The 19,540-nt window shown below is 35.1% G+C and overlaps 1 protein-coding gene across 1 annotated transcript in view; it reads left to right on the forward strand.

Annotated features, from left to right (window-relative positions):
* CNTLN (centlein) overlaps positions 1–19,540 on the forward strand; it is a 181,752-nt gene that overhangs the window by 20,932 nt on the left and 141,280 nt on the right. The window contains 1 exon segment of the mRNA XM_072922859.1: positions 8,505–8,595. Coding sequence (XP_072778960.1) covers positions 8,505–8,595 — 91 coding nt within the window.

Genomic DNA, 19,540 nt, shown 5'->3' on the forward strand with positions numbered 1-19,540 from the left:
GTAGTCCTTTTTGCTATATTATACAGAGTTTCAGATGAGCTGGAAATTGAAAATTTACACTAAAATCTGAAAGCTATTTTAAGTCTTACAGATTTTTTTTTTGTTTCATCTATATTAGAAACAACAGAGATCCAGTCATATTCAAGTTCAGAAATTTTTCTCTTACTCAGGCTTATTGTGAGATTCTGAGATAGAAACAAACAGAATGGAATGGATTTAAACATTTTTTGTTTTTTCTTGTGACATGGATAACCACCCGTGTTTGCATAGCTTCATTTTTCAGTGTGCTCTTTCCACTAAAAATTCCATGAGAACCTTCCATTCCCCACCAAATCTTTGAGACTGCCTGAGGTCATATAAGCCAGATAAGTAATGGAAGCAGACAGAATCTAAGAAAGCACAGGCATGTGTACTCTCCTAGATCAAATATATTTATATAAAGAATCAAAAAATATTGTCTAGTATATTTCAGTCATTAAACTGATGAAAGAGACAGCTAGGTTTTCTTCACAAAATTACAGTGGCAAGAATAAAAAGATGCAGGACAAAATGTTCAGTTAGAACATTACAACTTACACTGCAGATGTGTGATGAAGAAAAGAAGATACTTAGGAGGAATTGCGTGGGCAATACTAGCTTTACAGTAAGGTAATTTGTATTTATAGCATTAGAAAACTCTGTATAATATCTTTGTCCAAACAAACCAGGAAAATATAAAATATATAATTTGAGGAGCATAGGGGGAAATTACTAGTACCTTGCTGTTATTTGTCTGTTATTTTCAAATGCTTTCTTGGCCCCAAAATAGAGGTTCTCCTGCCCTAAAATTGTAAAAATTCAGTTTCTACTTTTTTATGGCTATGCTGCTAATTTCTGTAATACACCAATGATATGATACTTTTCAGCAGTCTTTGCAGTTCTTGCTGGATAACTGTAACTATATTCCCAATTTAATATTCAGATATAAACAAAAAATTATCTTTACTGTGCAAATGAGAAATGCCTTTGGGATATGTAAAAGCCTCCAGGTATTTTAAACAAGCCATTGTAAAACTACTACTACTCATGTTAGTATACTTTCTAGCTACTTTAAATACTATTGATCTCAGTATTATGTAACAAGTATGCTATTTCTAGTTTGCTGCCTTTTGAAAGATTTTTTTTTTATTATTTAAAAAAAAGTTGCTAGAAAATAGCTCTTATTAAGTAAATGTGTGTGTAAACTGAAATGGAGTTGGGTTCAGACGGGAGTATGAAATATTTTGAAATATTTTTGCAAACTTCAGAGCTCTGCTTTAAGACTCTTCCTTCTGTAGTATATGCAAGCTTGACAAGCTCAACAGACTAATTTTCCTCTAGGGCTTCTAGCTGACTCTTTTCTATTCTTCTGGAAAGTGGATGTAGCAGGATCCAAATGATCAAACTGTGCCAATGATACAAGACTTGGTATATGTACATGAGGATTGTATTATGTGAGATGGTATACTTACCTTTGGCAAGCCTGCTTTATGCAGAGGGTTTTCCACATCTAGATTTCAAGTGTGTTGTGTATTGCAGGTCTTAACAAAGGCAAAAAATAGATTTATCATTTCAGGCCACTCTTAAGAAATAGTGGCAGCCTGAGTGTTAGTGCCAGTGATTGAGAGTTTTGTTGTTGTTCTTCCTGAGGAGTTACATCTGTCTAAAGGTGAACAGATGGACAAAAATATGGCTGAAAAGCAAGAGATCAAAAATAACCAAAGAATTTTTGGAAAGGTAATTGCAAGAGCTTACGCTGTGATTTGCAGCATCCTGTGAAAAGCAAATTGTGGAAAAAACATAAACAGGTTGACGTCGATTCTTCACTGACTGCTGATATACGCAGGTTTACTGAAAATGACAAGTACTTTTTATGTAAAAAGGATAAGTGAATGTGCTGTATGAATGAACACTATAGATGCTTAGTTTAATTGAAAAAATTAAAAATCTGTATTTCGCATCTTTTTGAAGGGATGATAAACATTGTGTAAATGCTTTATTAAAACACCCTTTTACTAATTAACAGGAAACATAATGGCAGGAGGACAATGATGTAAACAAGATGTAAGCCATTACTATTTTGTCACTCTGTATTTAAAACACAGTGGACTATCCAATTACTATCACACAATATAGTGGGCAGAATAATAGAGCATAAGAGTACAACCTTTCTGGCTAAGGTCAAATAACTGTGATTTTCTACAGTTAATGAAAGTTTAATATCCTGTTTCATTAAAAATTCTCAGAACGTTGAACATAAGTCAACATTCCATGGAGAAGAAGGTATTATGCAGTTTGCATGTGTGCATATCTGCATATCGGAGCACAAAATATTGACATGATAATTGCAGTCAAGCCTGATTGAACAGTGGCCTCTGGGAATTCAGCTGGTGTTGTACCAACTGGATGGCTGCTCAGGACACAGTTTGAAATGCAAGGTGCAAGTTAGCACTTTATTCAGCACAGGCAGGCATCATTTAAAAATCCTTGGGGGAAACCCTGGTGATGTGCAGATGTTAAAGCAGTCTGTTCTGAAGTGCTGATATTTTGAACACTGTAAAAGAGTTGTGTATTTTAGATGAAAAATGTTTGCAAAATTATTGGGCAAAAATGTCGCTATTTTTTGTACTACTTTAGTATAAAAATACATTTAGTATCTTATGTATGTTGCTTAAAATGAGACATCATCATGTGCTTAAAATAAGAGTCTTATTCCTTAATATATCATCTAATAAATTAAATCAATCAAGTTAGAGCTGCAAGAAAATTTATGTTTCTGTAATTATGCCTTTTCATTTTGATACATATCATGCAATATAGAACTGGCTCTATTGATAATTTACTAAGGAAACAATTTCATTTAACATTTGTAATTAGATCTTAAATTATTTTTGTAAAGAAATAAAAATAAGTATATATAATTTTTATAGAAACCATCTACTGTTTGAAAGCAGTTAGAAAAATGCAAAATGTGTGGTAGTCATTTAAATTCTTTATTGCTCCATGCTGTCTGAATCTTTTAAAAGTATGAATTATAAGTATTAAAAGAAAAAAGTAATTTTGTCTATCAATTGTAGTTCATGAAGTATAAGGATCTTTTAGACTCTTAGATGAAATTAAACTCACAATTAAGTGAAAATGACTTAGTTTTTTTTTTTTTTTAATCAGTTCTTAATACATGGAAACAGTGAAGTTTCTAGTTGGAAGATTAAGGCATAGGCTCTGTTTCTACTAACCCATGACAGTGCAATCACAGGGATGTGACTACACAGTAATTACAATATTGGTGCCATATTTACCATAACACTGACAAGTCTGTGCTCTACAACTTCACTTTGCACATGCGTGAATAATTATCTATTTAATGCAAACACAGAATATGTGACTTGTGGAAGTCTGTATAATATTTGAAAGTTGGAGGATGGGAGATGAGGTAATCAAATTAAGGCTGCATCGCACCAACTTGTATTTCACAGCCTTTCTTGTTCTGCAGATCCTTTAGAATCAATGAATGAAATGGCTTTCAAAAGTAACAGTGTTTCTAGAAGCAGTTTGTTATAGAGATACACTGTTAAAATGCAGCCTTTACTGTTTTACACTGTCCAAAATTTACAGTGTAATCTTAACTTTCTGTTAAAAGACCAAATTTGTAGATATGATTTTGGTTTTGGAATGTTTTGAGGGGTTTTTTTTGTTTTGGTTTGGTGTTTGTTTTTGTGGGTTTTTTTTTTTTTTGGCTGGATTTGTTGTTTGTGGGGTTGGTTTTGTTTTTTGGTTGTTTTTTTTTTTTTTTTTTAATTCAGTGATTTTTAAAACTGATAGTATGTATTCCATGAAACATGTGAACAGCAAATTCAATTTATTAGTTGAATTTATTTTCATTTAATTGATGTAAATGTGACATAATTATATACGACTCCAAGTTACTTTTTCTTGACAAATGGTTAAGTACTTTTTTGATTAAGACCTGTGGTACAGTACAGGATACCTCTTTGCTTGTCTTTTGCTTTTGCTGAAGATTTTAGGAAGGATGTTGTTTAGAAACTTGAAAAGACTTCTGTTTTTTTCAGTATTAAGGTTTTTGCTGTTTTCATATCTCATTCATGGATAAGTGCTTTCTCAAAGTCTAATGTTTAATTTCTGGCAAGCCATTAAAATGGTGCCAAACATCAAGAACATTATCATGTTGTATAACTGAGTAAAGCGTAATACAGGAAGAAAATTATAACAGAGGAAATGTGTCAAGCCTAAGAATGTTTTCTCAGTTCCTTCATTTTTGTGGGAAGCTGAATCTTGATAATCTTTGTAGCTAAGTGCATCTGTGTTAAACATTTAAAATAGGTAGTACTCATGGGAAAACTGATTGGAGCTTAGAACTTGTACAAATTGACAGCCTCTCTTCACTCCATTTTTCATCCTAAAGAAGTCTGCACATATTCTTAGCTCACATCATTATTGCTCATCAGTGATTCTAATTAGCTAAACAGGAGTTTGTCTCAGTCATTGATCATCATCAGCTTCTTGACAGTGCCTGAATTTTTCCCCCCATATTCCAATAGACTTTTAAAAACACATTTTAAATACAGAAAAGCTCAATGAATGAAATTGTTCAGATTTTTTTCTCAATATTTGTTACCCTTTTAAACAAGAAGAGATGATGACTGAAATTCTTACCAAGTCCCATTTTTGGGTGTGACAGCAGATCCAAATATGGTATGTAAGTTCCAGTCTGAAATACCATCTTGAGTGTATGTGGGGAGCTATCCTGTAAGAAGCATGGGAAAATGTCCTGTGCCATCAGGTGAAATTGCTGGTATACTTGCATTTGAGGTTTCAGTTTATACTTTAGGCTTCTGACAACTTCCATTATGTACTTCTAATAATTAAAACATTTTTCTTTATCTGTGTGTATTTACATGTTAAACTATTTTTGGGCACATTAGCAAGCATGGGTATCTAAAGATCTTGAAAGAAAACATCATAAGGGCAAAATATATTAAATTTAAACTTCTCCCAATCATGATGATGATGATAGATCTGTTTCTATAAACTATGTTATTTGACATCTTTGTTTGAAGGAGTGTTTTACCAAGCATTGCATAGCTAAACACTGCATTTAACTAGAAATGTGCTGTGAACTGTTGGCTAGTATGTAACTATTTTCCAGGTATATATTTTGCTTTAATAGTGATATGTTTCCTTTTTTTTCTCTCCAGTCCAGACTTTATTCTGTGGACCTGTGTTTTGAAACCATGTCCTAAAGTCAGAGGGCTCAATAGGTTCTTAACTACCAATAATAAATTAGAATTAGCTGTGCATACTGTTTTTCATAGCTGTTTGTTTTTACCTGGTTCTTGGTTCACTTATTCACTTCCTCAGTTTTCTCCCTAAAATAAATCTTAAAAAATTAACCACTTAAAACTGTAAAGTCCTTAGGGAAACCTATTTAACTTACCAGGTTTTCAGATCATTTAATGCATTAGAAAGCAAGTTGAGTAATAATTTTCAAGTGATGATTGCATGGTTCAGTTAGGAGGGTATCTGAATACACAGTTTTTGTGTCTTGATTGAGTCTTGCTTTATGAAAGTCTGACTTTGAGAGAAGAAATGGTGGTTAGAGTTGGGATGATGATGGCATATCGTGGGTGGTAGACTTAAGGTCAGGATGTTTCTGAGGGCTGGTGGCAATGCTATTTAGTACTTCATGGCGCTTATGGGTGGTTAATAGTATTTATTCTGTGCCTGCACCTGACTCTCCCAAGTACTTTGTAGTAAAGACCTACTTTGCTTTTTGTCTTCTAAAGCTCTTAGGATTTTGGATCAGCTAGCTTGTGTCTAATCTTAAGTTGTCTAGCTGTGACTAAGACCTGAGGAAACATTGAATGTTACAGTTCTTTCAGCTTAGATCAGCTGTAAAGATCAGCTTTAGATCAACTTCCTCAGAAAGATTATGGTGTAGCATGCTTATGGGAGAATGATAACCTTCCTCCCCAGATATTTTGGCTTTGATTACTGCAACTGTTGTCTTGGAGAAAGGGTAATTGTTGATTGCCATTTAGGATCCCACAGCAAAGGAACTTAATATGAAGAAGCATTAATATTTCTATATTGGAACAGTTTTTGTTTCATTTGAGTTGTAACTATCATGAACAGTATATTTCCTTCAGAAACATGCACAAACTTTTGTGCTAAGTATTACACAAATAAACAGTTCAGCCATTTTTACATTTTTCCTTACTAACTCCTGTTCTTTAAGGCTTCTACTATCTTCTAGTATGAAGTTTTATATGCTTACCGGAAAGTCTTTTACTATTTTTTAAAACATGCTGAGAATGTGACTTCTGTTAGCTAGATACATATTACAAGCAGGGCGAAGCATTTTGAAACCTTTTTAACCTCTGGACTATAGCTGCACAAACAATTTGGCCTTGACAGAGACTTACTCGACCAGCTGGCTTGTTAGCTCATTGAAGTAAACAAATCCCCAAGTATGAAAGTGATGGGCTGAATTCAGGCTTGAACGAGGGGACCCCAGCCAATTCCTTTGAACAAAGGATGCACCCACATCATTGGCCAGTGAGCTTGGGTTAAATTGAAACCTTTCTCCAGTCGACTCTATGAGCAGGAAATTTGAAGCCCCTATAAAAGGGACTGCCCTTCAATAAACACTGGCTGTTGCTGCATGAACATGGAGTGTCATGTTGCTTGTCTGTCTCTGAAACTGCAACAATAAGCTATGAAAAACTGTCTGTACTATTTATTTTACTTTTTATGACTTTCTAGCAACCTATCAAGCAATGGCTTGATGGTTCTGATTGTAGGTGATCAGATGCTTTAAGGTCAGTATCTGATGTTCTTTTTTTTGTTAAGTTTCTGTCTCACTTAAAATGTTAAATACATTTCAGATATGCAATGTCTTTTGGAATACTTGTTGAATATTCATCATCTGATTTCACAGCACTGAGTTATTTTCTTTATGAAGTAGATTTTTTTTCATGCGATGTAACTGACTAAGACTGCTTCCTATATATTGCTATTTTTCCTAAGCTAAATATAGCTTAAATGATACCTTTTCAGGTACGTTTTTCTTAGTTTTCTTCAAGTCCTACAACATATCCTTGCTGTATTTTTGAAGCAGGAGAGAGCTATTTAGAATTACGAAGTCTTGAGACCAGAATTTCCAAAACCCTCGCTTCAAATTCCATACCATTTTTCCTTAGTTCTTTGTTTACTCAAGATTGGATTAGATATTTTAACAGTCATAGAACTTTATTAAAAACCACCATGTTATTGGATGGTCTATTATGTCAGTGTAGTTTAATTTTTAAAATCTCTCATAGCATTAGACTACACAGTAATACTTAATAGTGGAGAAAAATAATCGTCCATGTGTCTACTATCCTTATTGGCCACTGTTACAGAATGTTTTGGCAGATTAAGCCTTTTGTGTACAGCTGGATATTTTCATCGACTTGAGATAAGATTTGCAATTTCATGTATACAGTTTCGTGTATTTCATCCCATTCCAGCTCTGAAATATTCCTTATTTGGTAGAGGAAGAGTTGCTCAAGTAGGATTCTCTAGCTTCCATAGATGGCTGATACCAGCCCTGATGAAAGTTTTAAGTGTATTGTGAGAACACAGATAATCTGAATGAACTTCTGCTTCTGTCACCTGTGGTGCTGGAATTGCCTGAATAGTTTGGACATTTCTAGGGAATATTTCTCAGCCTTTTAAGTCATACATGTGCTAAGAACTCTTACTTGTGCTAAAGAATATGAATATCCTTACTGTTGCAATATTTATTTTCCTTTTGCCTAAAACCAAAGCCAGCAAGGGTATCAGTATTTGAACTCAGTTAAGAAATAAGATAGCAATGAGATGAAGTACTTTGTTAAACAAAACAAAGTGTCGCAGAGGTGATAACAGATGTGCACTTATTAACCACATGGTATGGCTCTGCTCATCTCCCTTACTTAAGCTTCTGAGTCTTTTTTTTCCTGCTGGTAAAAGTTACACATTCTGTCCCTGTGGAATGTAAGGACAGAATAAATAAAACAATTATCCATGATGTTCGAAACTGTTGTCTCAGACATAAAAATGCTACGTAACTGAGATAAGGACTTCACAAACTGAAGTAGCTTGGTGATTCTGCATTGCAAATAAGGGGCAAAAGCATTTTGCTCACTATGTTCAAGTACACTTTCTGCATTTGGGAAAGAATGAGAAACATAATTTCAGCTGCTTTAAAAATATTAAGACCACTTATTTCTATTTCTTTTTGAACAAAGCTGTGTTAGATGTTTACAGATGTAATTTGCTGTCACTTGCCATATGCTGCCTGATTAATTCTGCAGGGCCTGTCAGCTTCAGATAATTTAATTTTCTGTGCTTTAAAATGACATTCATTATCAGGACATGAAAAATTCAAATGATTAACTGCAAATTACGACTAATAAAGTGTCTATTTTTTTGTTTGTTTCCAGAGAAAACCAGAAAGCTGAAGTCAAGGACAGAAGCATTTTAGAGATTTTGCATGCCAAAGATAGAAAAATGGAACATGTTTCTCTAGAACATGTTTGTATTATGTTTAAATAGAGCGGTTAAGAAAACTTGTCATTGCCAACACATTTGTGTTTGTCAAAATGAGAAAATAGTTTGCTATTGTGTCTTAAGAAAAAAGTTGTATTCAGAGTGAAAAAAGTGATTTAGAGATTATGAATTTCTGATGAAGTATTATTTAAACTTTTCTGTGTTGTTCAAACAGTTGATCTGTTACCTAAAAAGTTAATCTCATTTTAGATTAAAATTTTCTGAAAAATCTTGTCAATTCTTTGCCTCATCTTACCCTATAGTCTAACCTAAACGTGGATCTAAATCTAGCAGAGTGTTCTGGTTTGTAATGTGCCCATGCACATCTTGGTGAGATTTGCCATCCTGACAAGTACAAAATAATTAAGCAGATGCATCTTCTGCCTGACAAGAAACACTGCTGAACTGGTGGTGTTTCTCTTTTTATTTATTTTTGAATCAATTCATATTTAAACAAATATATAGAAAACATGCATGTGTTACATATGATATGAAGTACAATAGATGTGTTGTATTTTGATTTGTAATTGTTTATTTTATAGATGATATAATGTATAAATAGTAGATTATGTGTCCCATATATAATCTATATTATATACTTTACATACTATAGAATTTTATCCACTATTTAATATATTAGATGTAATATGATGCATTACTTTGCGTATAATATGTAGAGCTATGAAAGATGTAATTATTGATAAAATAATACAATAAATAAAATTAAAATACTGTTTATTATTGAATAAACTTTAGTTTGTATTACACAGTGGCTGAAGTTTCAGTGTGGTGTCTCATGACTGTAGGTGTGATGTGTAATGTGTTTGGTGCATACACACATATCATGTTTAGAAGCCAGCAATGTATGATTTCTATCCTATCCTTACCTGAAAGACAAAATACCTGTGAAGACCTTTATAGGAATATATTTGCAGTTCTGTGCTTTTAAGAAGGCTGCCTGCTGTGGCAGTTCTGAACCTAGGATGTGCATTCTCCATGAGGTTGCTCTCTGTGGTTTCAGATCAATTTCAGAAGCTGAAACTCTTAATTGATCAGAAATCTGAAATTGATGGTGTAATGCATTTACATCATCCATGTGGAAATGGAGAGAGGCTGGTAAATGTAACTAAAACCATGGAAATTTGGCAGTCAGGAAAGAAGAGTTTGTCAACAGGATGGTAAAACTCTGGATATACATACCAGCTTGGGAATGAGAGGCTGGAGGGTAGCCCAACAGAAAATACAGGGATCCTTGTTCACAGAAAGTTGCACATGGGTCAGCAGTGCCCTGGCAGCCAGGAGGGCCAACCCTGTCCTGGGGGGCATCAGGCACAGCTTCACCAGCCAGGCAAGGGAGGGGATTGTCCTGCTCTGCTCTGAGCTGGGGCAGCCTCACCTCGAGCGCTGCGGGCTGTTTTTGGGTACCACAGTAATGACAGTGGTGAAGGGCCTTGAGGGGAAGCCCCATCAAGAGGAAGACAGGAATGACTGAGGTTACTTGGCTTGTTCAGCCTGGTGAGGAGGAGAATGAGGGGGAGAGCTCATTGTGGTTTAAGACTTCCTTATCAGGGGAAGAGGTGGGGCAGCAGTGATCTCTTCCTGCTCCCAAAGGATTGGCTTGGAGATGTCAGGGTAGGTTTGGGTTGGATATTTAAGTTTCTTCATGTTGAGGGTGGTTGGGTGCTGGAATAGGCTCCACTGTGAAGGGGCCATTGCACTAAGCTTGCCAGAGTTCAACAAGCATTTGGACAATGCCCTCATGTGCATGGTGTGATTGTGGAGGTTGTCCTGTGCAGGCCCAGGAGTGGACTTTATGATCCTTGTGAGTTGCTTCCGAATCAGGATATTCTGGGATTCGGTGATTCTAACAGATGAGGAGAACAGAAGTTGTTTTGCTGATGATCACAACTCTAATGCAGCCCTTACAATTAGCTTCCCTTAGAGTGTCATTGACTTGGGGAGTGCAGGTTGTGAAGTGCACCAGATGGTATGAAAGCAGTGTACAGAGGTGATGTCATGCTGACTTTCTTGCCTCTTCCATTAGCTGAATGCTGTAGGATTGAATCAAGAGAGGGATTGCTCCCTGTGTGTTAGGTTTTAGTGACTTGGTATCAAAGAATGGGGCTGGCTTAAAAAAAAATTTAGTGTTCTTATCTATTTTGTTTTACTGAATGTACTCCTTCGTTCATCTAAGGAAGAAAAGATACTATTTATGTAATTAACATGCAAATAGTTTGCTTGTTAAAATATGCATTTTGACAGGCGTGGTAATGAATGTTCTTTTCTGTAAAGTACAGACAGGAAGACTTGAAGGCTGTGTATTTCACTTTACTAACTTTTTACATCTAGGAAGTTGAAATTAGCCAGTCATGTCTTCTGTTGTTTTTCTCGTTGCCTTCATGCATCACACAGAGATACCAGTTACAACAAGATAATGTGTTGTAGGGTTTATTGTCTTGGAATTTCTGAGTGGCCACCAAAAATTGATTGTATAAATCAATGCTGAGTAAGGGAAAAAAGAAAAATCAGTGGGCTGTCTCAACATTTGACATAGATGTCAGCTTCTATTGCTTCTAGAAATAACAAGAAAACCATATAAGGAGAACATGAGATCATATTTCTTGTGTTGTGCTTAGGCTTTATCCTGACATGCCTAAAAGGACTTTAAAAATTTCTGTAAATATGAGAGCATATTCTCCACAGCCTAGATGAGATTCATCCATGCAGTTAGCTCATACTGAAAGCTAAATAAGCTTAATTCATAAATATTTCAAGTATTAGAGAGGTTTCTATTTTAATGGATATTACTGAAAATCAAGTAAAATAGTAAGTTTGAAAACTATGATTCTGAAATAATATGGTATTTAAGCACATTTGCATAACTTTACAGTGAAGAAAAGTGTTCAGATACTCATGAAATGGGACTTGTGGCTTTAGGGATAAAAGTCTAAATCATAATTTTTCAAAGCTTCTATTGTCCAGTATCTTTGGACTAGAGTGTATATGCATTGAACTTCTGTTTACTTAGAACAACTTCAGTTTTTCACCACTCCTAAATGACAATGTTGTAATCTTCAGTTTTCTGTATAAACTCTTTTTATGAGTTTATTCCGTAACTTCATATTGTGTTAAACATTTAAAATATGAAGTAGTGTGGAACATTTAAAGATGTACCATTTAAGATTAAATGAATTTGTTAAAGCACTTAAGATTATTATTGTCTATTATTGCACATAAATTCAACACAGAATATATTGTATTTGAGTTTTCCATTGTACTTTTACCTTCTTGATTTTTTTAAATTGGTGTATTGGTAGCTTTTTGTCCTGATAGTCACAACTGGGCCTCATCTGGCATGTAGATGTATTAATTTTAAATGCTGTGTGGTAAAAATGTTATTCCTTTGAGATTAGTGTGTTGATTGCTATACTGATTTTTTACTGTTATTTTTGTTTTATGCAGTGTCTCAAAACTGTTCTTAGCAGTTATATATCCCTGACATATATGCATCACTTCTCTGTTTCAATGAAAATAATTTCTAATTGCTATGTTTAAGTGGCTAGGATGCTCTCTTAGAATTTTACTTCTTCTGAAGACTGATAGATACTTTGCTGCAGTAGTATTATCATTTTCTTTTTTATTTTGAGACATTTTTAACATTTTGTATTTAATTTATAATAATTGTATGTATCTTAAGTAGATCACTGATGCTGTTTTTTCCTTAAAAAGTAAGATAAGGTTTCTGGGGGAATGTGAAATTTTTAAATTCAAGCAATTAGTTTAGCAAATAGTGTTGGAACAGGGAACAGTCTTCTGCCATTCACACAATAGATAAATTAAGGTATCTTAACCTGCTTTCTTTAGAAGATTACATTAAAGACATGTAAAAATGGCAGTAAACCTTTTCTTATAATATTGTTAATTAATTATCTTTCAATTTTGATCTGGAGGAACTAAAGCTAATCTTTTTGTCCTAGACCTTGTAATGTTTCAAAACCTAATCAACTGATTATACTCTAGAGGGGTTAAAATAGTACTAGTTTGCCTCATTATCTGCTCTTGAAAATCTCCAGCTTGCTGTGCAAATCTATGTTAGAGCCCCTTTAATGGGTCCAATTGAAAGAAGCATAATTCTACCTTCAAGCATTAATTAATACTGATAAATTTTTCTTAACTTTTGTTATATTTTTCTTTGTAATAAAATACTTTTATTAAATTAGAACAAGTGTATGCAGACATTATTACCATCTAAATACTTTATTTTCAGTAGCATGTAAGCTTGATTATTCTTGGGTAATGAGGGATATGAGGATAATTTTGGCAATAAGGAGATCAGATGACTCTGTCAGCAGTGTTGAGATTGTGTGAATTTTATAAACTCTTTACAAAAAAAGTTTGTCCAGTGAATAAGATTTATATGTACTGCAGACAAAGCATGTTGAAGGGGACACTAACATGTTTCTTTTTTTTTTTTTAAATAAGTGTTTCGGGTTGTGCATTGGAAAAGGGATCAGCCTTAGTGATGAAACCTATGTTTTATGTAGCACCTTTGAACTGCATCAGTGAATTATCATATGTTTTTTTTGCCTTTCTGTTTGACATTTTCCTGTTAGTTTTCTCATAAAATTAAGGGAAAGAAACCTTGTTAAGGAGCTGATGTCGGGGAGAAACATTGGAAGAAAAATATACAAACAGTTGCAAACTGCTGATTTTGGTTTATTGATAGATTGCTAGCTGAGGTAGGTAGTATGATGACTATGGCTGATACCTGCAGGCTCTTTTGACTGAAGAAATTAATAAGCTCTAAATTACAGTGTACCTTTACAGCTCATTAGTATTTTTGTATGAATTCCCAGTAGGAAGGCTTTTTCTACCAGTGGAAAATGTGTTTCTGTGAGATAGCTTGCTCCATTTTGAGGAAATTGTTTTTAAACTTAACTTTTTCCTACTTAATTCTGCAGAAAAGAAGCTATTTTGGGTGTTTGTACTTGTGTGCTGTAAATCTATGCCTTACCTCTTCCATAATTCATATGAGTAGCTATTCCTGAAGTTGGCTAAAGCTTCTGGGTCTTTATTACTCAACCTTCATATTTTTAGTGGTGTTTCTACAGAGATGGTACTAGACAGAAAAACAAAAAGTAACCAAAGTAATGTAATGTCTCTTGTCCCCTGCCCAGTATACTAATTTGAAATGTGTGCCTTCGTGAATAGTGAGCAGAGCTCAGTAGTCAAACCTGGAAAGAAGAGGGAGGTTACATTCATGAGCTCCTTCATCTTGTCTGCTAGTGTCTAGTTGGGAAATTTCTTTTTCAGGCCAGAATAGTTATCATGTAGCCAGTGAGAGTCAATGCAGAGTAGCCTTTATCTGAACATCTGAGCTAAAAATGGTTTCTATAGCCAATGGAATATGCTTTTACTGTATAAGATATTAATTCTTTACTGGTTTTAGTATATTACATGGTCATTGTAGTGAGTTTTTAAGATGGTTGTATTTTATTCCCTATTTAAGGACATTTGGTGACGAAGTTTCCATATATTGTGGCTTCCTATTTGAATACAGGCAGATTTCCTGAAAGTCAAGAAAATGGTTATACTTCAAGGATCAAGTAGCAGAAAGAAGCAGGCAGTGCCCTGTGAGATTAGATTCTGGCCTTACGAATCTGCTGACAGCACTTTGGAAGGAGCTTGTCAGAAGAGGTGATCACAGCAACAGCTGTTCTTTATTTACTACACCTGATCTGGCAGTATTGATGTATAGGAGTGCAATGAAGTACTGCTGTGTAGTAAGGATTTGAAGGCAAGGATGCTGTGTAGTAGGATGTGTACACGTCCTACTGATGGGTAGGCAAGGACGCTGGTAAGTATTGATTCCTGTAGATCTCAAATCATCATACACTACAAATGTATGTGTACATTGTACACAGCTAACTCACTTTGAGGACCTTGTATAAGCCTTGCTGGAGAGGAAAGCATAGAAAAAAAATCTAAGCCTGGTTGGTTTCATCAAGATTGTGCTCTTCAATTAAGATGAGAGAAAAGCTCACTTAGTGGGATATTGGTTTTGATTTAAAATTAGTTGAGAGTAGAGAGGATAAAAAGATAATTTGGATTTTCTGTTTTCTGAACTAGAAGGCTGTGCTGCTGCTGTTTCAAAGTAGAGCTGCTAAGAGGAGAGGAAAGAACAGAGACTACATTTATTATGCAGTGTTGCTATACAGTAGTGTGTTATGGGTTGTATAGAAAATGTAATCTGACCTGGTTCAGAGAATCACTATCTGTGGAAAGACTGTTAGATTATATTGTCAGTATTTACTGCAGTTTTCCTGAGAGCTCAGTACAGTAAAATTGACAGTCAGTTTCAAAGTGTAGCAGACACATTACTGGAACACATGCTATATTGCTTGGTATTTGTCACGATCCGCTTATAGCGGGGTGTCGTGATGGTTCGTTAGCCGATCCCAAAGTGCAAAAGACAAACAGCAGGGGACTATCAGTTTAATCACAACAGATGCACCTTTATTACTGGCCAAAAACAATAAATGCAATAGTGGGGTCAGGAAATAAATAAAAAGGATAGCGAGAGAGAGAGAGAGAGAGAGAGAGAGAAGGGGGGATGGGAATAGCTGCCAACACAGGCGAGGTCCCCACTGGTCTGGACGATGGGGATCCGTCTTGTTGTGTTGGGGAGAGTCTCCAAAGTCCTACATAACCCAGGGGTCCAGTTATAGTCCACAGAGGGAAAAGGGGGGAACATGCACAACAAGGAGCGTCTATTGAAATTGCTATGGGAGGAACAGGTATATCTACAGAAAATCATCCAGGCAGAACAAACACAATGAAGAATAAGTCCATTGAAGTTACTGGAGAAGAACAGGTCATGTCATTCTCCCCCCCACCACTCTCTGTGGTAGGGGTCTCAGTCTCAGTCCTTGGGGGGAGGGTTCTTGATCTCTGTCTGTCAGGGTGGTAATGAGGCAGATGAGGGGTCTTCAGTGAGAGACCACCAGAGTCACCCCAACAGTTCATTCAGCTTAAAGGTGGAGAGTGAAGCAGGAATTGCAGCAGGCCGCTCGGTGCTGGGTTCACTCTGGGTCTTCGCCAAGTCCTTGCCAACTTCTTGCCAAGTTCTTGCCGGGCCTCGTTCGGAACAGAACGTAATGGTACAGCGGCTGCACCTGCACTGTCGCCTTCTCCAAGCCGGAACTGCAGTGGGGGAAGGGAGTTCCTTCTCGTGGCAATCGGCAGGCAAATGAGTGAGGGTCTTCAATCTTACAGTATTGATGCTGAATTTATTATGGAGCTACAGGTTTTCTATTTTGACAAAATGCTGTCTCATTTACAAATTAGAGTAGTGTATTTTTCCAAAAACTACCTCTAAATATTTTCCCTTCTCAGGGAAAGGAGCTTCTGTATTCCTTGTTTTAGAGATGAAAAACCTATTGGTGGAACCTATTGTGCCAGAAATGGTGTTTGGCTCCCTTGTTGGTGCAAAAATGCAGCTGCTGGCAGTGGTTGCTTGCACTATACCCATGCAACAAAAGGAACTGAGTGAAAGGGATACAAAGAATCATAAGATATTGAGGAAAATATTAGTAAAGCTTTGTTTTAGTGAATGAGAGAAGGAGTGTCCTGTAGTGGAGTTGTAAGGAGCAGCATGAGTGGAAAGGAGGTAGTGCACATCAAAAAAATATTTTTTTCCACACTGTGACCTACCCAGTAGGTTGCTTGTAAGAGATGGTTCCATTGCTGCTAGTGAAAGTGTGGTGCTAGAGTTGCATACAGCCACACTTTATTTCCACCACATGTTCAGGTACTGAAAAATCCTATGAAGTGTTTAGTTTAAGATAGCAAACTTTCCCGAAGATCCCAAATTAATCATACCAGAGAAGTCCAAAGAAGGCAACAGGGAACATGGTGTTTATAATAGAGTATGCTGTTTTACCCTTCCTTAATCTATGGGTCAGGTGAGAATTCAGGAGCAACACTGACTAATAGAGAAGTAAGTACATATTCACCACCTGTAGGATGAAGTCAGCTGCTCATATTTCTGGTTTGCTTCTCTGTAGAACCATTTTATTTGATCCTCTTAAAAATGCTTTAAAGAATCTTGATTTTCTTTTCTACTGCCTGCAAAACAGACCTGTCCTTTTACAGCAGCACATATATGGTATCAAAGCACATTTTATTAGACAGTTTATAAGAATGTTTTTCCTTGTATTCATCTCTAATTTACCATGTTTTATTTCATGTCTAATATTGATAGAAATATACATTCAGAATTTGTCATTCATTTTGGAATGGATTTATAAATACCTTTTTCTCAGAAACCATTTTTTAAATTGGTTTATCTCAGGTAATCCTGGATAGCATGGGATTGGACAAGGAAGAACAAACTTTGGTAGCATGAAAATCAACTGAACTTCCCCACTTCAATTACTCTCTTTTTATGGATGTATTTTTAGTTTGTTTAAGATTGTTCTGGCAGAAGGTTAAGAATGAGAAGTCATAAGAATTAAAAATGGTATATGCACTCAAAATACTGTCACATGTATTACATTTAAATGCATTATATGTCAGTTGCTATTTTTCATTATTTTTTTCATCCTTGTTAAGAGTCAAGTTGTAAGTTGAATATTTATCTGTGAATACAGGTATGCTCTAGAATCTGTCTATGGTAGAATTGGGGTTTTACTTTTAGAGAGGTATTTAAAAATAACTCGTATATTATGTCATAGCTAGCAGTATCTATTGTCATTCAGACTCCAAAAGGACACTGTACAGACTGCAGAATGCAGCTGATGACACTCATAGCATATGGTTACCTTTTTGTGAACTATTTGCATTGAACTTCTGTTTGTCCTACATCTGAAAATGATGAAAGAATCTAATCTAGATTAGATCTAGATCTGTCTAATCTAGAAGTCATGAGATGAAAGAAAGTGAATTTCTTTTGTTAATTTTTTTTCTTTTCTTTATTTTGGAGAACTGTATGAGAATATAACTTGCAATGCTTTCTGTTAAATATGCATAAAGATGTTCAAGAACCATGAGGATTAATAAAGTTGAAAAAATATGGAGAAAAATTTAAGAAAGCGCAGTCAAGGGAAGGTATAAAATATTACTGGAGCATTTTTAGTGGTGTATACTTACTGTTAAATTCCTGCTAGAAATGAATACAAGAGTTGGAAGGAGAGGAGAAGTTAAGAGTGTGATAAGTCAACCTCATATACCTGGTGAGGGAAAAGAGATTATGAAAGGGAGAAAATATGCCACAAAATGTTGAAGTAGCAATTATGAGAAGAACTTTAGAAGAAATTATATTTCTGCATTTAATTTTTAATAAAATAATGTAACTACTAAATTGATTTTGTTTCTGCAGAAGATGTCAGGATTTCCTCAAATAATGTCAGTATTTTCAGTACTTCAGTTTTTCATCTGTTTATTTTAATTTTACCTATTTTTTTCCATGTGGCGTATTAGAAGTGGACTACTATACAGTGAAAGCGTCTGATAAAGAATGCAATAAAGAAAGCACAGAATTCAATATTTATTTGTTACTGTGATTCTTTTTGATAGTAGAAATCAAATGTATGCCCCTTTGTTGCATTCATAGATGGACTCCTTTAATATTGCGGTATAGATTTGAATTTTTTCTTGAAGTGCTTCAGCGCCCAGTCTGTTGCTGCATTTCTGTATTAGCAGCAACATTGAAAGATATATCATTTTTGTGTTTCTCCTAGATTGTTTTTACTCCAGTTTGGGTTAAGTTCTTCATATGAAATGAAATAAAACCCACTCTTACTTACATTTCACGAGCTTGTATAGAGGCAGCTATGCAGTCATGATTTAGTAGTGCAGTCTGGTTGATTTCAAAATGCAGAATTAGGGGTCGGTTTTCCCAATTTTTTTTACCTCAGCTCCCAAAATATGAAAATTTGGAAAGCACTTAAGACAATAATTACTTGTACAACTATTGCTCCTGTTGCTATGTAGCTGTTGTTACATAGTACTTTTCATATGCTTTTTATTTAGGAGATTAAAAAGTATTTCAGGGACTAAAGACTGGAATTTCAGTGATGACATCTACAATATCAAACAGTATGTAACTTCTGGTAGTTATATCCTCACTCTCATTTATTTTTTGGAAATCAGACTCCTAGCATTAAGGAGTTGGTTTTATTTCCACTTTCACTGTCTCCATCCAGGACTGTACCATCTAAATTCACAATGGGTAAAAACAAGGTTTTAGTTTAAACCCTTTTATTTGTGTCTATTCACATGAAGTATGCACAGAAAATTTTAACATCCTATTGCCATGAAAAGATTGATATATTCAGTGCCAAGACAAGAAAGGGCTATTGTCACCTTTTGGTTTTGATCTGTTGTTTTCATAGCAGATTTTTTCATTTTGACTTGGAATGTGATTTTGCTTCCTCTTCAGATCACTATGAAGATACTCAAAAAATAAATAGTATTCGCCAATAAACAATGTATTATGGAAGAAAAAAAATTATATGGTGTTGTAAGTAGAGAGATGCCATGGGAAAGGATGCAAATGAATTAATGAATGACAGTCCTCTGAGACATCAAAAGGTCTGTTTCACCAGGTCACAGTGTTTCTTTCTATGTACTGTTGCCTGGAGCACTCTGGGTTCCAACAGTATAGAGAGGATACTCTTTGATTCTTCCCAGAATCAAAGAAGGGTAAAATCAGTTTCTTTTGGTTTTCATTGGAGCAAATTCACTTTGGAATAATTTTCTTTCTTGAAAGTTTGTTGAAGTGTGCTTTAGATGCCTTAGTTACATGATGGTTTTTATGGTTCTTGACCAACGAGCTGTCAAACATTGCTTTTGCCCTGTTGTATTCAAACAAGTACGACTGAGTCAACTCGAAGTGTAAATTGAGATCTTGTATAGTGTCAGACTGTCT

Source organism: Taeniopygia guttata, chromosome Z, assembly GCF_048771995.1.
Source record: "Taeniopygia guttata chromosome Z, bTaeGut7.mat, whole genome shotgun sequence".
Lineage (NCBI taxonomy): Eukaryota > Metazoa > Chordata > Aves > Passeriformes > Estrildidae > Taeniopygia > Taeniopygia guttata.